The sequence below is a fragment of the Plasmodium fragile genome (genome assembly GCF_000956335.1).
Source record: "Plasmodium fragile strain nilgiri unplaced genomic scaffold supercont1.12, whole genome shotgun sequence".
NCBI classification, from domain to species: Eukaryota; Apicomplexa; class Aconoidasida; order Haemosporida; family Plasmodiidae; genus Plasmodium; species Plasmodium fragile.
In genome coordinates this window covers 319,694-338,534 of record NW_012192592.1, presented here as the reverse complement: position 1 = coordinate 338,534, position 18,841 = coordinate 319,694, and the positions used below count along the sequence as shown (strand labels likewise).

General features: G+C 44.2%; 4 protein-coding genes across 4 annotated transcripts; 2 read left to right on the top strand and 2 right to left on the bottom strand.

The window, feature by feature from the left end:
• Positions 1–294: 294 nt before the first annotated feature.
• On the top strand, positions 295–2,813 carry AK88_01437 (uncharacterized protein; the record flags this gene model as incomplete). Its single annotated transcript, XM_012479072.1, has 12 exons — positions 295–376; positions 512–707; positions 894–972; positions 1,129–1,234; positions 1,342–1,375; positions 1,493–1,561; positions 1,693–1,757; positions 1,863–1,932; positions 2,089–2,154; positions 2,265–2,366; positions 2,480–2,553; positions 2,668–2,813. The coding sequence occupies 12 exons, from the start codon at positions 295–297 to the stop codon at positions 2,811–2,813; spliced, it is 1,089 nt and encodes a 362-aa protein (XP_012334495.1).
• Positions 2,814–3,095: 282 nt separating this feature from the next.
• On the bottom strand, positions 3,096–5,612 carry AK88_01436 (uncharacterized protein; the record flags this gene model as incomplete). The annotated part of the gene is made up of 1 exon (XM_012479071.1): positions 3,096–5,612. One exon carries the CDS (start codon positions 5,610–5,612, stop codon positions 3,096–3,098), a length of 2,517 nt encoding a protein of 838 aa, XP_012334494.1.
• Positions 5,613–6,511: 899 nt separating this feature from the next.
• Positions 6,512–8,275, top strand: AK88_01435 (uncharacterized protein; the record flags this gene model as incomplete). The annotated part of the gene is made up of 2 exons (XM_012479070.1): positions 6,512–7,944; positions 8,032–8,275. The coding sequence occupies 2 exons, from the start codon at positions 6,512–6,514 to the stop codon at positions 8,273–8,275; spliced, it is 1,677 nt and encodes a 558-aa protein (XP_012334493.1).
• A 489-nt stretch (positions 8,276–8,764) lies between these two features.
• AK88_01434 (uncharacterized protein) lies at positions 8,765–16,558 on the bottom strand (the record flags this gene model as incomplete). Its single annotated transcript, XM_012479069.1, has 1 exon — positions 8,765–16,558. One exon carries the CDS (start codon positions 16,556–16,558, stop codon positions 8,765–8,767), a length of 7,794 nt encoding a protein of 2,597 aa, XP_012334492.1.
• Positions 16,559–18,841: the final 2,283 nt, after the last annotated feature.

The following is an 18,841-nucleotide window of genomic DNA, read 5'->3' as shown; positions in this document are numbered from 1 at the left end:
AAAAAAAAAAAAAAAAAAAAAAAAAAAAAAATGCACTATTTTACATCCATGTGCTGAATCTGGGACCATTGTAAAAAAAAAGAAAAAAAAAAAAAATTGCTCCACCACCCCGGGGGGTTACACCACATGGAGGAAGCAAACTTGCAGCGGAGTAGAAGCAGCACACAACTGTGTAATCCCTTGTGAAGTTTCCCCAGATCGGACCTCACCTTCCAAAGGAGAGTAGCAGGTCATTCAGAAAATAACTCTTTTTGTTTCACCTTCTCCACCTCAAACACTACCCACACACAGAAAATGATTAAAAGGAAATACAATTTGAAGTATTGTTGTGATGACATCTGCGTGTTCCCTAGTAGTACTTGGCCGAGCGGAAGCTGTTAGGGAGGAAAAAAAAAAAAATAATAAATAAAATGGCAAAAAGAAAAAAATTTAAACGGGTATACACTGAACCGTGTTTAACTCTGCATGGAATACCTCTACACACAATTTTTTTTTTTTTCTCACTTTGAAGGGGAAAAATTCAGTCCCAGTTTCGGCTTAACGGCCATTTCGACCTACCAGCTGAAGGTCCCCGCTCAGGATAACAGAAAAGATGATGGAGACCTCGCGGAGGTGGAGACACACCACGTGGAACAGAAAAAAAAGGGAAAGGTGTACCTCTACCGACTAGAAGAAGACACCACTGAGGATGGAGACAGATCCGAAATGTGAGCACTCAAAAAGTGTTAAAATGAAGGGGGGGTGTCTGCGTTTTGTCTGCCTTTTGTCTGCGTGTGTAGAGTTGGAGCGGGACCATGGGCAGACATGTCGTCTTCCGCACATGGCTCGTTCGTCTTATCTACTGAGAGCTACCCATTCACAGCTGGTCCCCATGTCATTGCGCCTTTTTAAAGGAACCCCATCTTGAAGTACCACAGTGACATAAACTTCCGCAGCGGCGTTCTCCAGTCCAGCTATCTGTTCACCCACGACGTAAGTGCAAAGGTCTTTGAAGATTCGCTTCACTTCAGCGTGTTAATCCAGCCAAGCGCACTTTTACTTTACACAGGTTTTAATTTAAGACTCATCCTAATTTGCCTTGTCCTATTTTTTTTTTTTTTTACTTGTTCCCATGTTGGCTTTTCGCAGAGTCTCTTGCTGGGCAGCGCCTGCGTTAATGGTTTTCACTTGACTCACGTGAAGGACGGAAGTCATCACCTCCTTTTTGCAACGCCAGATGAAAGAGACAATTCGGGTTAGAAAGCCAACTGATGTAATGAGCCACAACATTAATTTGGCACTCTCTACTGCAGGCAAGATCGATCCACACGATTCACATTTTACAATGCACGCCCTTTTTAGGTCTTTCCTTTGATGCCTTTGATGGATCTCCCGAGTAATAGCTACGTGGCGAGAAAAAAGGGATGACCCAAAGGAGGAGGGAGAAAAATGCCTCAACAGGAAGAGCCACACTTTGCCCTTCACATTTATTCCTGTTACTCTCGCTCTGTAGCAAAGTCTTCGTTACGTTTAGCAATGGGGATGTGTGCCTCCTCGTTGATGGAAAATGCACCCAATTATGGTAAGAGTTGGTGAGACTTGAGTGAATGCAAAACACTCGTCGGTTATCTGCCACACCATACGCATCGCTGCGAATACACCGCTTCAAAAATGGATGAACAAATAAATCTGCCACCACCTCCCCTCTCACAGGAAGGCCCATGAGTACCACGTGTGGACGTGCACATTTAACGGAAGTGAAAACGTAGTGACAACAGGTTGGACATGTCTTCCTTTGTGCAGAAACCAATTAGTAGTGTAATCCTCTGGCCAGTAATGTAACTAGGCGTTTTTTTTTTTTTTTTTTTCCCTCCACATGGCAGGGTCTGACGATTGCTCCTTCGCGATTTGGGACCTCAGAACAACAACAGCACCTTCAGCAAGGAATACAAAGTAGCACACTCTTCATAGTTACCCATCAAAATGGAGGGGAGAAAAAAAAAAAAAGAAGGCCCGGATGCCTCCTCATTGTACAGAACGACTTACTATGTCCCTGTGTGCATTTTCATGGGGGTAAAATTTATTTTTTTTCGCTGCTCCCTTTTGTAGGTCCCACTCGCAAGGCGTCACGGTGGTCAAATTCGATAGCTTCCGTCAGGAGCTGTACACGGCATCGTAGGAAGACTGAGGAGATACACGCATGACCTTTGCGTTAGCCATATTAATGCACGCGTGCACTTGTGTTTTTGTACTTACCTTATCTGTGAGCTCCCCCCCACCTGCAGGTACGACAACAAGATTCGCATCTTTGACGCGCGAAACGTGCAAGACCCCCTTCGAACAGTCGACGTGAAGTCCAGCATATGGCGGCTTAAGTTTTTGTACAAGTACGCGTAGAGCGGTAGAGCCGTGTTGAGGCCTTTGGCGCTCGACTGTTGCGAAATGGAACAGATTAATCACTTGACCACATCATCACTTTGACGCTTCACCCCCTTTGCAGAGGCACAGACGTGAACGAACTACTAGTTGCGGCCTGCGACGGCGGGGCCCAGTTATTCAAGAAGATCGACGACGGTGCGTACGACGCGCAGACGGAGAAAGCACTCATGTGTGTGTATGTGTGTCCACAGTTGCCGCGTATCGCGTGCGCTGACTCAAACTTGTGCCCTCTCCCCTCCCCCTTTACAGAATTCATTTTTGATAAGGGAATCCACAATGATAACGAACTGACCTACGGAATTGACGCCATTGACCTTGCCGATGTGGCAAAAGAAAAAAAAAGAATTTACCTGTCTTGCTCTTTTTACAATAAAGAAGTCCAAATGTGGGTTTAATGCAAAAAAATGGGATGTTATAAAAAGATTAACGTAAAAAAAAAAAAATGGGGTAGCCCTCCGTGTGTGTCTACATTAAGCCGGGCCCACTTTTGTTCTGCACAGCTGCTTTGGAATTGTGCATATTGTGAGCGCATTTTTTTTTTGTCCTGCGTAGCTAGCCAGGTAGCCATATACTTAGCTAGCCATTTTGCTTCTATTTTTTTTTTTTTTAATAAAATATCTGAACAGTTCATACTTTTTTAAATCCTAATTTTGCCCAACTTGTTGTTTTCCTCCGATCTATTCTCCCACACTTTGATCGGGCCTTTCATTGTCATACCCATCTGACTCTGACCCGTACGCCCCGTCGCACTCTCTTTCATCCTTTTGGTAAGTATCCTCATCTCCATTTTCTTCATCCTGCTGTTGTTCATTTTGCACATTTTGAATAAATTCCTCCTCTTCTTCATCCTTTTCTACATCCCTATCCATCTCTTCTACATCCGGATTTGGTGCCCCATCCTCATCGTCTCCCTGCCCATCTTGATCATCCTCCCCAACACCACTGGTTTCATTTTCCCCCGTGTGGAAAATGTCTATCCAGCTGGTAAGGTAGAGCAGTATTTCGTTAAAACTGCGCAACGTGTTTATGGTATACTTATTGTCAACACTGTAAATAAATGGGTAATAAAACTTTTTGTAGTAAAAAAAATGCTGTACATTTGAGGAAATTACGTGATTGTGTTTATCTGTATGTTCATCCAAGAATATGAAGAGACATGACCTTTTAAAAGAGGAAATGTCGTAAAACTTTTCTTCCTTTTTCATAAGAAACACATAATTTTTAAAAAATTTCTTCATATCGTATAAGGGCACAAAATTTCTGTTAAATATGTGTGAAAAATTTACATCCTTTAAGTTGACATATAGGTATTCTTCCTGTTGATTGTGTTTTTGTGTGTGCAGATTTTTAAATAAATTGTCCTCCTCTCTGTTGAGAAAATTATAAAAGAACTTTGCACTTGTGTTATCCAAGCATATCACGAACAGGTTCTTTATGTCAAAGTAGAACATCATCAACATGAGTATCCTTTTTATAATATGGACACTTCTTGAGGACAGTTCTTCACTGTCATAGTTGAGTTGCGGCCATATGGAAAGGCTCTGTGTTAGGTACGAAATTTTATCACAAATATTTCTCACATGAACGTTGAGGTGCTTGTCGTTCGCGCTCAGGATGAGGATGCCTTTGTCTGTGTCGATGTTTAGCTCCTTGACGGGGGACAGGTGCTCCTTTTCCTGGTCCCCCTTGGTGGACACGTTAATAACGATGGACTTGTCTTGGTACTTGAGGAAGCCTCGGTCGCTCAGCTTAGGGACACACACATAGGCGCAGCCGTCGTCGGCGAAGGTTTGCGCGTATTCGCGGTTAACATCCCCAGGGCTGTCGTTGCGCTCTTTGCGGCTCACGTTGGTGTGCTCTTCGGGGACAGGCATGCCCAAGCACCCCTGCCGAATTCGTCGCACAAACGACCTCATCGTTTTAAACAGCAAGGGACAGTCGTAGTTGTAAAAACTGAAATTGTTAACTCGTAAACTGTTGAGGAAAGTATTCCTGTCGAGGAGGTTAAAGATATTAAAATTTTTCAAGTCGTTAAAATTTGTTTGCAGTTTGGAGAGTCTTTGATTATCGTCAATTATTTCTTTGATGTTCTCCACGGACAATTCCGCGTCTATCTGTTCGAGGTTTTCCGGGTCGTCGCTGCTCGGCTGCAGGAAGCTAACACGGGTAGTGTTGTCTTTACGTGGGTTATTCGGCTGCACGGTGGGGCTTATCTTTGCACTTTCACAGATTGATTCACCGTTCGTATCGTCACTCGCGTCATCGTTGGGGTCGGCGCTAGCCTGGTCTTCATCCTCTCCCTCCTCGTAGACCACCGAAACGTGCTTGTTAATGTGCTCTGTGCGCGTTTCCTTTTTCTGCTTTAGGGCTTGAATTGCCGTCTTGTAGTTTCGCAGGTACCGATATTTTAAGTATATAATATGCTTGTACATCGTGTTGCGCAGGACGTGAAATTCCTTTTCTGAAATGGAATTGATGAAGTTCGTGTCCAGCTTGATTAGGTACCTGCCCAGACTGTCGTCAATGTAGAGGTCGTCAGTCCGACGGTCAGTGTGGCCATCCTGAACGTACCCGTCGTCTGCCTCGTTCTCGTGTTTTTCCTGCTCAATCTCCAGGAGTAAGCTAACTTTGTTGTAGTGCTCGTCTTCATCTTGTTCCTCCCCTTTTAATTCCTTCTTCAACAGTAGGCTGAGCACATCATAATTGATGTTGCACAAGCTTAGGAAATTATTTTTTTTTAATTTTTCTATTCGCTTAATTTCATCCTGGGGGTTCGATTCGTGTGCGTTCCTTTTTTGCGGGTTTTCTCCCTCGGAGGGGATTCTCCATGTGTCTTCCCTTTTTTTGTGTGTACTAGGGCTTAACTGATGGTCGCTTCCCTGCTCGTGGTCACCTGGTTGTCTCTCCCCTGGGCTTAATTCGCCGCGTAATTGAGTAGCTACCTTTCCATTTGCTACGTTTTCCTTTTTTTTCCTTTCCTCCTCCTCGTACTCATAAATGATCTCGTTGAGAATCTCTTCATATTCTGAATTTCTTCCTTCGTCCAGGTAGCTGTAGTTGTCCCCGGCATGATGAAGTTTGTTTTCGTGCCCCCTGCTAACTTTCCTTACCTTTGTGCGGTACAACGTTTGTCTCCGGTCGCCTCCGTCCAGGGGAAAGTTCCACAGGTAGAACAGGCACAGGGCATTTTTCATGTACGCGTTTGGTGATGCGATTTGTGACAATATGACGTACGACGTGTGGTGATGCGCTGATGCGACGCGTGGCGATGTTGCTTCGCTACGTCATTGCGACGTCATTACTACGCCTCACCTACCAACCGAGCTGCACTCGCACGAGCGTAACTAGGGAGAGAATGCACCTTTCACAGGGGGAAATGCTGACGTGTACAAGCCCCTTTTGGAGGGGTGTGTGTGGAAGGGGACAAGGGCATACAGAGTGGACTTCCCAATCATCCCACACAACCCCGCTTTTGTTTCACATTTGGGAGTACACACGGTGGGACCCCACAAAAATTACCAATTTGAAAATATATAAGTTATGAATGGGTGTAAGAGTAAAAATGGAAGAGGTAAAAATAAAACATTGTTAACATGTGCACATGGAGCAATCCTGCCCGAGACTCAAGCGTGCATATAACCCTATGTGCGGTGCACGGCTGCTTAACCACACTCGCCACTTTTGCTGCAGAAAAAAAATTTGACCCCACCCGCACATCACGGCATACTGTTTAACATGAGCATTCAAGTGTGCATCTTGCCCGGTGATTTTTTTTTTTTTTTTTTTTCCAGCTATCCATCTGGACCATTTGGCGTAGTGATGGATTTGTTACGGCTTTGCAGGGCGAGGCCCCAACAAGGTGTAGGTAGCAACGCGGGTAACGCGGTAGGCAGCAGGGCAAGTATATCCCCTTGCAACTACCAAGTCGTAACAACGGAGTCGTTGCTACCCACTGGCAGTAGCACAACCCCACGCGTCTTCTCCGGAGCGGCCATAACACATGCGACGAAAAAAATTAACCAACACAGTCCTACTTGCCAGAAGAAAAAAAAAAAAAAAAAAAAAAAAAAAAAAAAAGTGGCACCCCCAAACAATGAGGGCACTATGGCTACCCACAAACGGGAGACGCCTCTACAGCATAAAAATTGTTGACAAGGTAACAAAGAAAAGTGTAAAAATATATGAGCATTCTTTGTTTGGGCGGAATGGGAAGGGAAAGAAATTCAATGAGAGCTGTCCACATGACGATGGTGAGAGTACCTTCCCCACTGATGAAGGATGTACGTCGGTACAGAACCAGAGGGGGGCCCCCATAGTGGGTGTCAAAAGTGATGTGTGTAAAGTGGCCAGAGGGAAGACGTCCATTTTTTATGAAAGCGAAAGAATTATTAAATGCGAAAGTGGAGCAGGTGGCGACGGAGCTATCAGCTTCAAGAAGTTTAAACGGAAGGTGTTGGGTTCGATGGGTATACCAAATGGGGGAAAAGGCGGTAACGGTGGTAACGTGTACTTATGTTATTGGGACCCTAAAGGGGGTGGTCCTCTAGCGACGAAAAGGAAGCGAAGAGGTGAAGACAAACATGTGTATGTCAACAATTTAGCAGAGTTACCATGTGTTATTTCAGCCACCAATGGATCAAAAGGAAAAGCTAATCAACTGAGAGGGAAAAATGGAATGAGTGTTTTTTTACATTTTAATAAAATGTGTCATGTGTATCGACTGTTTCCACGTGGGCAGGAGGAAGAAGGTACATGTGGAGGAGTGGCAGACTCGAAGTGTACACATGAACCTTTGCACATGTTAAGAGGACACCGATACGATACACGAGGGACCCCTTTAGGTGATGAACAAAGGGATGTGCTAATGGTGGGCACGAACAACCAATTGCCCACCCCGCATGTGAAAGAACATCACGACAATTTACTCACTTACAAGTCCCAGTACGAAGACAAAGTGTATAAGGTGATAAAAAAAGAAGACCCCGTTTATGTAAAAAAAAATATGCACATTTTAAAGCAGCTAATCAGGATGGACAAAGAAGTGGGCAGAGAAATATACATCGGCATGTTAAGTCCAAATAATAATTCACTTCTACTCTCCAAGGGAGGAGAAGGAGGTAAAGGGAACAACATGAAAGATACTTACACGTATGGGAAAGGAGCAAAAGGGACTACTTCTTACATTAAGATCGTTTATTCATGCATTAGTGACACTTGCTTTTTAGGGTTTGCCGGGTCGGGTAAGTCCACTCTGCTCTCCCTGATCGCACCGAAAATACACACGGTGAATAACTTGTATGTGCTGAAAAAGATTTTCTTCAAAGATAACTTCCAGGTGTCCGTCGCGGACTTTTCTGGCGACTGCACGGAAGATGGAAGGGGCATATCGGATGGAAGTCTCATAGCAGAGCAGATCCCCCCCTTCCGCATCAGCTCCAACGTGGCTCAGCACTTGGAACTCGTCCACCTCTTCGTCATCGTCCTGGACATGCATCGCGAGCTGATGCCCCAGTTTCGCGCCATTAGGTGAGTAGGGGAGGGGCAGCACGCATTGGTCACGTGGACCAGTTCTCCGCTTCACTTCCTCACCTCTTTCCCCTCGCCGCACCTCAGGGAGGAACTGTGCTGCAAGGACGAGCGTCTATTCCACAAGCCGTACATCGTTGTCATAAACAAGTGCGATGTCCATTTCACGGAGAAGATCAAGCGGGCGGAGGAAGCCTACCGGGACATAAAAGCCTATGGCGGGGAAGACGTCCCCGTTTTCTTCATCAGTGCCAAATACGCAATGGGGATTGACAAATTCGTTACACACCTGCGGACGTGTGTGCAAAAGTTGAAGCACGCCAAATGTTGATATGACCAGTTAATGCTTACGCAGTACAAACAAAAAAAAAGCAAAAAAAAAAAAAACGTTCCACAGTTAGAACGAAGAAGGAAATGGAGAGATTAGTGCCATTAGGCACGTCTCTACACGTGCACACAAATTGATGTGCATCCAAATGATGGTCAACGTAGCACAATATATTTGGCTAGCTGTATGAACGGGTCAGACAAAAAAAAAAAAAAAAAAAAAAAATCAAACGTAATTTAACAAATGTTCCCTCCCTCGAGGTATTTACCAAAAAGGGGGGGGCAGCACAGTGATGAGGAAGGTGTGAAACTTTAAAAGAAATGGCGGATAACAAAAAAAACAAAGCTACTAAAAAACGGACTAACAAAAAAATTAGATAACAAAAAAAAAAAAAAATTACAACAAACGCGTAGATGGTGTGCACACCCGCGCCGGCGAAGTTAGAGGTAGAGGTCACATGCTCACCGCGCGTGGTAATCAACCCCTTTCCCCCTAAACTTCACCGAGGGAAGCTTGGTCCCTCACTTGGTCCTGCATTGGGACCCCCACTTTGAACGCCCCATTTTCCACAAAGCTCGGGTCCGCATTTATTCTAGTCTTCCCCTTGACCAGGGACGAAAACTTCACGTACTCGTTTGAAGCAGGAGGCAAATCGACGTTGCTCTTATTTTGGTATGAGTAATTTAAATTAGCATTACAAAACTTGTTTGTTTCTCCAGGGAAATATTTTCGGGGAAATTGGTCCATATAAATGTTCCTAATTTTGCAAATTTTTCCAAAGTTGGCAGTGCCTTCATTGGTCATTGATGTTCCCGTGTCTGCTGCGCAATTGAAAAATTTCCTGAACTGTGGTTTCTTCACCTCCTTGTGGTTTCCATAGGACGTTTCTACATCTCCGTATTTGATGAATCCGTTTTTTTTATTTTGTTGGTACGGAAAATAACTGCTTTGGAGAAAATTATTCTTTGGGTCTCCGTTGTGTTTGTGGAGCAGCGTGTCAGGAGTTCTTCCCATGTAGGTCACAGGGTTGTCCATTTTGTCCACCTTTGCGTATCTGCTGTTAGATGTGCGTCTTTGCCTTTCTCCATCTGTTCCCGTTTCTGCCTCTGTTCCTGCTTCTCTCTCCCTCTGTTGGTATCCCTTCTCCACGGGGTTAGGAATCTGATGGTTATTCTTCTTCCTGTCCTGATTGAACCCCGCATTGGGGTCAACATATTTATTCCTTTTAAGTATGCTCCTGCTCTTAAAAGCATGTTCGTTTTTGTCATTTCTATAATGAAAGCTGCTGCCATTTGGGGTCTGTAACTTTTCTTGTCTTATCGTGCTCATGTTAGTAATAACGTTTCGAAAATTCTTGCCCTCATTTTGGGGGGAGAAAAAGAGGCCTTCTCCTCCTTTGGCATGATTGTTGATGTTTAAAATGTCTGTCATTTGTGGATTGCTTTCAATTTCGTTTTTTTTAAAAAAATTTTTCTTCATGTCATTTTCCCTTTTGTATCCATCCCGGAGGTTGTTGGGGCCTCCCCTATAAGACGCAGTGGCACGCGTGAATGAGTTCCTGCTTTCGAAGGGGTTGTACTGCCTCTTCCCTTGGTCGATCTCCTTATCGTTGCACGTATATGTACCTCTCTTTTTGTCACTCGGGGGGTAGTTTTGCTGGTGAACATACTGCCGAGTGTACTGGTGGGTATACCCACTCTGCGTAACACTATTGGCGGGAGTGTCTCCTGTGTTATTTCCCCCTAAATTCTGTACCTCGTCACTGTTGAGGCGGTAAGTGAGTTGCTTGTTTAACCCTTTGTTTGATTCTTCCACGTGGCCGCTTAGGTGAGGAAGCAGCCCATCCGTCTTCACTTCAGCACTTGCGCCAACACTTTTTTCTTGGCCCACCTGGTTCGCGCTCTGAGCATAGCAGTCGTTTTCACTTCTATCCGTGGTGTCTCTCTCCTGTGTGTTGCTGTCTCCACTGTGGTAATCCACAACAGAGTCGCTGTGGCCAGAATTGTTGCTCCCCCCGTTGATGTTATTTGCAACAGTCGTAGTTGTAGTGGTAGTAGAGTTACTATTATTGTCTGTGTTTCCTCCCACTCTGTTTAGGTCACAATTTATGAAGTTCGTTTTTTTTAAGTATGTACAATTGATCGCATCGTGTATGTCGCCTCCTGCCTGGTGTGCCGGTGCTTTCTCACTCGAGAGGGCACCACTACTTGGGAATCCATTTTCTCCCTCCACATGATACACATTACCATTGGCATGCTTTAATGAGTCATTCTGCGAGTTTTTATCTTTTGTGTTTTGCACCTGTTCGCTGATCAGATTGTTCGTGCTACGTTGTGGAGGTCCCAACAGATCGGCATTTTTTCCCCAGGGGGCCGTATCAACAGAGAGTCCTTCTTCCACTTGTTCGCCTTGGAAACTTTTTCCGCTTTGGTTAGCGACGTGGCTTTTAAAAGGTACCAACCCCTCAGCGAGTTTGTGTGGGGCAGCGTAAATGCATGTGTCCCCATCTGCTTGCGCATTTTTACTGACGTTCATGTTGCTATCTGGGCTGCTCGACAGTTCTGTACCCCAAGGTTTGTTCTCCCCACTGTGCATGTTCGTATTCTTCCCCTGGGTGAAATTATAATTATAAAAATGCGGGTTTTGGCCTCCCATGCACAGGTGCTCTTCACGTGTTCCCTCTGGTGGACTACACTTCTTGTCGACGCTGCTCCCCATTGGGGGCACTCCGTGTGAGGTCTTCTCATTTATGGTGTACCCATTATCTGCCTCTAACCGCATCGGTTCACACAAGTTTAGGTCACTCGATTGGCAATAGTCTCCACAGGGGGTATTTTCCTCGCCCCCTTGGGGTGGCCTGTACAGCTGCCCCTTTGCATTTTTTCCTGTCTGGGAAGTATCATCCCAAATGTTGCAACATTCGCCAGGGATATTATTTTGAACAATTTTACAATCGGTCATTTGGTTTGTCTCTCTGTCGAAGCGTCCAAGTTGTGTGTCGTATGGGGTGTGCTGCCCGTTTTGCTTTACATTAGTAGGTGCGCAAGGGGGGAGATAGTTTGGCGGCAGCAGCGGGGACTGCATTGTGGAACGCGCGGGAGAAACGACTTCCCCTCCGTGGGCCACTGACGAAGAAGAGTCTTTAATAAAGCTTTTCCCTCTTTTGCCCAAATGGTAGCTCGGAGAAAGACTCCCACCCCCTTGGTTCTTTTTCACATATTGGAAATAATTCTGCCTGACTTTGTTCAGGTCAAAATGGGACTCACCCGAATTGTCTTCTTCTCTCATCGTGTTGGCAACATAATCTGCACTGGTGAAAGCCCCCTTCTCGTAAAAGCCATTTTTGCCAAACGGTCTAACAGCTTTTGTTCCCTCCATATCTACCCCAGTGCGAGAGGAATTACACAATTTAGAATCCTTCTTGAAGCGGAGAAATTTATTTCCTGGTGATCCTGAGGAGACATCTGTCGGACCACTTCCCAACCCTGGATCATTATTTAGGGAGACCATCTTTGTTTCATTCGACTTGTCCTCACCATCATGCTGTTGAGGAACATCCTCCTCGCTAATTTTGCTCCTCCAAATATCGCTGTTGTTATTTCTTTGTTCCAAGGACAGTTGGCAGTTTTTTTTTTTCCTTTTGTATTTTTTAATTAGGGTGAAAATGTTGAGTAGCGGGGGGAGTGTTACCATTTTTGAAGTCGCTGCGACGGTGCTATCCTTCTCCGTATCATCACACACTGGTGTGTAGTGCCAGATGTTATCCTGTTGATTTTCGTTCTCATGTGTAGGATGTCTTTCATGCTGACGTTTTGTACTTGCAAAAATCTCCATTATCCCCCTCAACTTTTCAGCGTGTGCATCCTTCGCGTCTAGGTCCATGCGACACAACATACTCAGTACGTTGCTTCCTCCTCCACATTCATTCTCCTTGCACGAGTGTTTAGTAACTTCTGTTGGCGCTTCTTCCCCTTTATTATTTGTGTTTCCTTCCTCTGCTGCATATGCCATTCGTGACAACATCGAAAGGTACATGTCGTTCCTCTGTTTTGAATTTGAATCTTCCAATGTGGAGCCCTCGTCCTGATCTGTAAAAAATTGCGCTGCATGTGACATGTTCAAATATGTACACCTATCATCCTCCTGGCTCTCCAGGGTCATTTGTATACTTTCTCGAATGAACAAGGGGAGGTTCATCAAATTCTTGTAGCTGAGGTGGTCCCCTTTTTTGGTTCCCCTTGGTTTAGTCGTTTCTCTGTTCATTTGCCATGTGAGTGGCACGTTGAAGGCCTCTACCTCATCGGTGCAAACGGGGCGACAATGCTGGGAGGAGGTCTGGTCCTCTTTATTGGAGAGTATCCCCCTTTTGCTAATTGCATGCTCTGTTGTGTTCCCGTGTTCTTGGCTCTCTTGAGAATTTTCATACATTTGAATGTCTTGGTTTTGTTCTGTTTGACTTTCTGTGTCGACTGGTGCGGCACTCGCCTTTTCACTGTTAAGGAGCTCATTTGTGTGGTTTCGTGTGGGTAGTGGAGCGCTCATCTGAGTTGTTACATTCGTATGTTCCTCCAAAGGCGTTATTTCTTCTGCCTGTTCCTCGTCTTCGCCGTCGTTATCACCGTCCATGTCGCCATCCTCCTCCTCCACGTTGTAGGTACCAAACTCGTGATGGTCGATGAACTCAAGAAAGGACCCCACGTTGATGCTCTCCTTTTGGAAAATTCTGCAATTGTCAGGGATCCTGTACTTCTTATGCTGAATGTGCGTGCGGTGCATATTACAATTGGGGATGTATAATTTGTAGTGCTTACTAAAGGGTTCTGCTAGGAGGAGATTTTGAAGCTTCTTATAACCGAAGTGCAGGCTGTTTAGCTCTTTCTTGAATTGAAGAATGAATTGTTGCTTTAGTTGTGCCAGGACAAGTCCATTGGGTTTGTGATCGACCAGGAGGGAAATAATTCTCATGACCTCTCCTAACGTTTCACAAAGCTCATAGTTAAAGTTTTTTATTTTAGGATACAAATCTTCTGCACTTTTTTCGCATGCCGAGACAGGGAGGAGAATCCTTTGTGAATAAACAAATATTCCTTTGTGTATAGCTAGCTGTACTAGGTGGATAATATCTCCTAATCGCTTGGACTTGAAGTGCTTAATTTCGTGTTTTAGTTTGGCTGCGAAAGCGTACCTTCCTCCGTTGAACATGTAGGACTTGAGTTTCTTGGTGGTGGGTGAGCAGAAGATGCACTCACTGCCGTCTTCGCTTCTGCCTTGCGCAGGGTTACCACTTGAGATGCTACCCACGTTGGTAATCGCTTCAGTAGGCTCTTCCTTAACCTCTTCTTCCCTAATTGTCTTGCTGAGCGCCGCGGCGAGGGTCACACTAGCGGGAGAGAGCAGCTCCATATACCCGCCGCTAACCAACTTGTCCTCTCCAAAAGGGGAGTCCACGTTAAGCGAAGAACTGTTCCTGTCCCTGTCCCTGTCCCCGTCACCTCTACTCAGCAGTTCGTCCGACAAATTGGCATCGTTCTCATCTTCGCAGGGAGGGGCACACGTGTCATTGCTTCGAATATTACCACTTTCGCTATGTCGCTCCTTCCCCTGTTCTTCTTCCACCTCGTTCATTTGCTCCGTCGCAGTGGCGAGAAGAGCTGGCGAAGGGGGCTCACTCCTTCCCTGGTCCTCACTACCCTCCTTCTTGTACTGCATCATTTTAATGGCAAATCTGTGCAACAAGATCCAGTCCTTTTTGGTAAAGGTATCATTTAAGTTGTGACTGTCTACAAAGCCTTGGAAACCTTTAGGTTCATTGTTCAAATAAATGACGCACCCGATTTCTCCCTTTACTCTGACTTCAATTTGTATGCTACAGAGGTTAGTGAGTTGTCTCAGGATAAAAGCCACCTCAGATGCAGACCAGAAGTTGTAGTTTATATAAATCTTCATTTGATTTGCCACATCTCCTAAGTAGGATTTGATTCCCTCTTGGTATAAAAATAAGACTGATTTGTAAAAATAATATTTGAGCTTAAAAAAAAATGCATCTAGATCCAGTTCCTCTTTCTTAATGATAAGCAAAACTTTCTTCAGCCAAGTATTTTCAATAGTGGGTTCTATAATGTACTTGTTTGTACAGAAAATATTTTTCTTAATCAAATCTACGTAGGTACCTTCACCATCATTTATATCTCCTCCTCCTCCCCCTCCTCCTATATGTGCACACTGCTGCTCTGTATCTGCCTTATCATAGTTGATCGTGACCTGCTTTTGAGTTTTTGTACAAGGGTACCCACCATGGTTGTTATAAACGATCCAGTTGAGTCCTCCTTTGCGGAAGCTACTAACACTTTTTACATTGTTAAAGATGTAGGAGTTGTGAATGCTAGATTTGGTCAACTGGTCCATGATTAGCAAATCGTCCTCTGAAAAAATGATATTTCTGTTAATAATTTCGTTAATCTGCTTCAAATATATACCATCGTCAATATTTAAACAAGCACTACACAAATTTAAACTGAAGCTTTTACTTCCTTTTTTCTTCCTACTGCTTCCTCCTTTAGCATTGTTCGAAAGAAAAAGATCTGTCATTGGATGAACCTTATGGTTCATACTGTTGGTGTTTTTGGGAAGCCCCTCCAACCCCAGCCCCTTTTTACTTTTCTTGTTCAAACCAAGACTAAGGCATACATTCAAACTGGCAGATGTCCTCATGTCAGGGGATAGACTACCCAACTCGCTTGAGTTATACATGAAGCAGTTGCTGTCAACAGATTCGTTCGATTTGGGTAAGAACCGTCTTCTTCCTTCTTTGTCTTTGGCTAGTGAATTTAAGATGCTGCCCCTTGGCCGCTTCGCTGTTAAGTCTATTAAGGAGGTACGTCCTTCTGGTCGTGGAGGAGACGCGCACAATGTGGGGGTGCAAAGGAGAGAAGTTCCTACAGGGGTCACTCCATTGTAGAGTGTCTCCCCTGAATATTTCACCACTGGTGCGACATCATTAATGTGTGGTGGGGGAATATGAACCTGGGGTAGTAGGCCACTTCCACGAGGTACTGCATGTCTACGCTTTTCATAAAGTGGCTTCTCGAAGGATTGGTCTCCTTTCGAATTTGTGTTGAAACATACAAAGGGAGCGGAGGAGGGGGGGGGCTCTTTCTTCTTCAACAGATTTAGTCTGTGCTCATAAGGGGTGAAGAAATTGTTATAAGCTCCATTCCTGTAGTTTTTCCTTTTGGTGGTAAAATCAACATTTCCTTTTTCTCGCGTCATGGGCTTGGCCAAATATTTCACTTGGTTATAATCATCGCGATGAGCGTTACAATTGCTGTTGTTCTGCAAAGCGAATGATCCCATTTCCACCTGCTTGATGCTGTGGTCAAACATGGGATCTACTTTTCCCTTTTGCATATCTTCACCAGGATTGAGCAGAATCTGTTCTGTGCGCTGTGTCAACCCCTGCATCTCTCCTCCCCCTTGTTTACCCCCCACTGTTGGATTAAAAATTTGGTTGTGCTTGCCTTCCTTTGTGATAATATTATGAATGCGCATTTCTTCTGTGTTCTTTTTTTCTTCATTCGACATGTCTACCTTCTGCTCGAGAGTCCTTTCCTCCCCACACCCAGGAGGACTCTCCTGCATCATTTCGGAAGGGGCCATACCATTATTATTACACCCTGGAGGGAAATTCAATTCGTTCGCTCTATTCAGCACAGCATAGCTATTTCTGTCGTTGCGATAGGTGCTAGTCAATTTGGGGCCACTCATTTTGTACTCTCCATAAGAAGACCTTCTAGCTGCATTGCGAATCATCGGATCTGGGACCAGCATGCAGTTTTTACTCCTCCCCTCTTTGTGATAACCGAACTTGTTCATGTGGCTCGACTCTCCATTGTCATTAAACGAATAAGTGATGTTGTTCATTTGGATCCGATTGGGGTGGTTACTCAACGGTGCGTTAACGGGTACACTAACCAGTGCGCTACCCGGTGCACTGACCAGTCCACTCACTGGTTGGTTAACAGGTAGGTAGTAGTTCTTGCCCTCCCCTAGATACTTGTTGTTTCCATGCAACTTGGTGAAGGGAACATTTGAATTCTTCGTTTTGCTCATGGGGTTCAAAGTTTTCCTTTCATCGTTTGTGTTTCTTCCTCGGGTGCATTGGTACGCTGTGCCGTTAATGGGGTGGTGTTTGTTCTGTCCTTGCACCAGGGGGACGCTTCGCATGGCGGGGACACTTCCTTGGGGTTGCTGACTTATGTTCGTCTCTCCACTCTCGTAACTCGCCATTTTGCACCTTCTTCCTTTTTTGTTATTAGTGTATTTCTTTCCCTGCTGTAGTAAGGTAATATCGTGCAGCCGTCTTTTCGGGAAGCGTCCTCTGCGGTTTTATTTGGCGGTTTTTATTTAATTACGCTGGAGGGGTGTTCAATGGGGTACCTGTTGGTATCTTTTTTTTTTTTTTTTTTTTTTTTTATGTGGAGGGAACTTGTTCCTATGTGTGCGTGTCTACTGCCACGCGCGAACAGGTTAGTCGAGGTGAATATCAAGTTGGCATAAACGGAACAACTCTCCAAATGGGGAGTGATACAAAAAAAAAAAAAAAAAAAAAAAAAAAAAAAGGAAAAAAGGGGGGAAAAAAAAAAAAAAAAAAAAAAAAAAAAAAAAAATTAGTACCCAAATGGTGTAACCATCAGAGGTGGTTAAGCAAACGTGAAATTCAAATAAAAAAATATTTAGCTATGTGTGTGAACGGAGAGGAGACAACAAATCAAAGTTTGGTTTAACGGGTAGACATACAATGGCAGAATAACTCCTTCGCTACCGATTTAACAGGTAGTACTTCAGGGGGAGGATGTGTCTCGTACGAAAAAGGATAGCACAATGAATCACAAAGAATTGCAAACAAATGGTGTCATCATAACGGGGCAAAAAAAAAAAAAAAACACATATATATATATATATGTACACATGAACGCACTGCTGCTGAGGCACTGTGTGTGCATCTTCCACACGGCGTTACTGTTGCCGGTGGTTATGAGGTCCCGGATGAGGACGCTAAAAGGATGGTAACAAACGGAACAGTTCAAACGAGATCAGCTGTGCAGCCGACGGGGCGGAATAATGTAACAAAGCGGTGCATATGTGTACGAAGCAAAAGTAACGGACGGGGGCCAAACTAAGGACAAAACAAACGAGCCAACGTGAAAAAGCAATTCGATGTGGTTATACTTGGCGTGTAAAAATAAAAAGACAAGTGGCAGATGGGCTCTTTAGGAAAAAGGGGACATCATGTAAACGCACGTCCTGCGAGGTAGTCACGTGTTTATGAACACAAATGCAGATTCACTCATGTGTCCCTTGCGACGTTCGTCTTATGAAGGGGCAGCAATAACACACATGTAGATACACACCCGGACGTGCGCGGAAAAGCTAAACAAAACTGCTGTCAATACAAAACGGAAGGTGTGACAATGGTACCACTTGATTAGTTCATGCACCCACGTACAGCATTAGTATTATCCAATGCTAGAAGATTTATTCATTTAAAAACAAATGCTATGCTCAGGACAAAGGTGGTTTCGTATAATTGAAGAATCATTCAAAAGGGCCATTATGCATCAGAAGATAATTCAATTTTTTTTTTTTTTTTTTTATGAGTAAAACAAAATTGGCTGTTATATTTAGGCATGCAGTGGGCACTAGATGTGTGCTTACTTGCACTGTAAAAAAAAAAAAAAAAAGGAAAAGCAGAAGTGAACAGATCAAACGGAGGACACATATAATATGTAGCACATGTGGGGGGTATGGCGGGGCACCATGCTAAGGATGCAACACCCAAGAAAAAAAACAATTAATCAGTGCGCAGGAAAATAGGCTTTGAAGAAATGTATCAAATTAAAAACACACAAGTGAGCATGTCAGGTGGGGGAGGAAAAACATAATTGTAAAGAAACGGTTTTGTAAAATGAGACAGGGGATACAAGATCGGAATGGCAAAGGGGGGGGATTAACACATGGAACAAACGTTGACCATTCTACACTCGGGTTATCTCTCCTCATCGTTATGTGCCCTACGGAAACGCTGCACTCCTTTGGGGGTAACAAATTGGGGCGGGGTGGGTCGAAGTGGGACAAAGACAAAAGCTGTGCAATTGAGGTCGCAGCACAATGGAGGTCGCGGCGCAACGGCGATTTGCTGAGTGGTGATAGACACGGCGAATGAATGAGCCAAACGGACGAAACAAATCGGTACAAAAGGGCACGTAAAAAAGGGACGGACAAATAAATTGGACAGAGACAGGGGAAAAAAAAAGGGGTCGTCAAGTAGGCCGTTTTAACAGGGTTGCTAGGCGGGCTTCCGAAACGAAAAAAAACAAACGAACGCAAGAAATGTAATTATTACAAACTTTTCATTCAGTCCAAAGAATACGTATTTAATTAATCCACTCGGAAAAGAACAAAGAGAAAAAAAAAAAAAATAAATAAATAAAAATAAAAATTTGTAACAAGCTGACTTCCAGTTAGCAGGGAGTACACAAAAAAAAAAAAAAAAAAAAAAAAAAAAAAAAA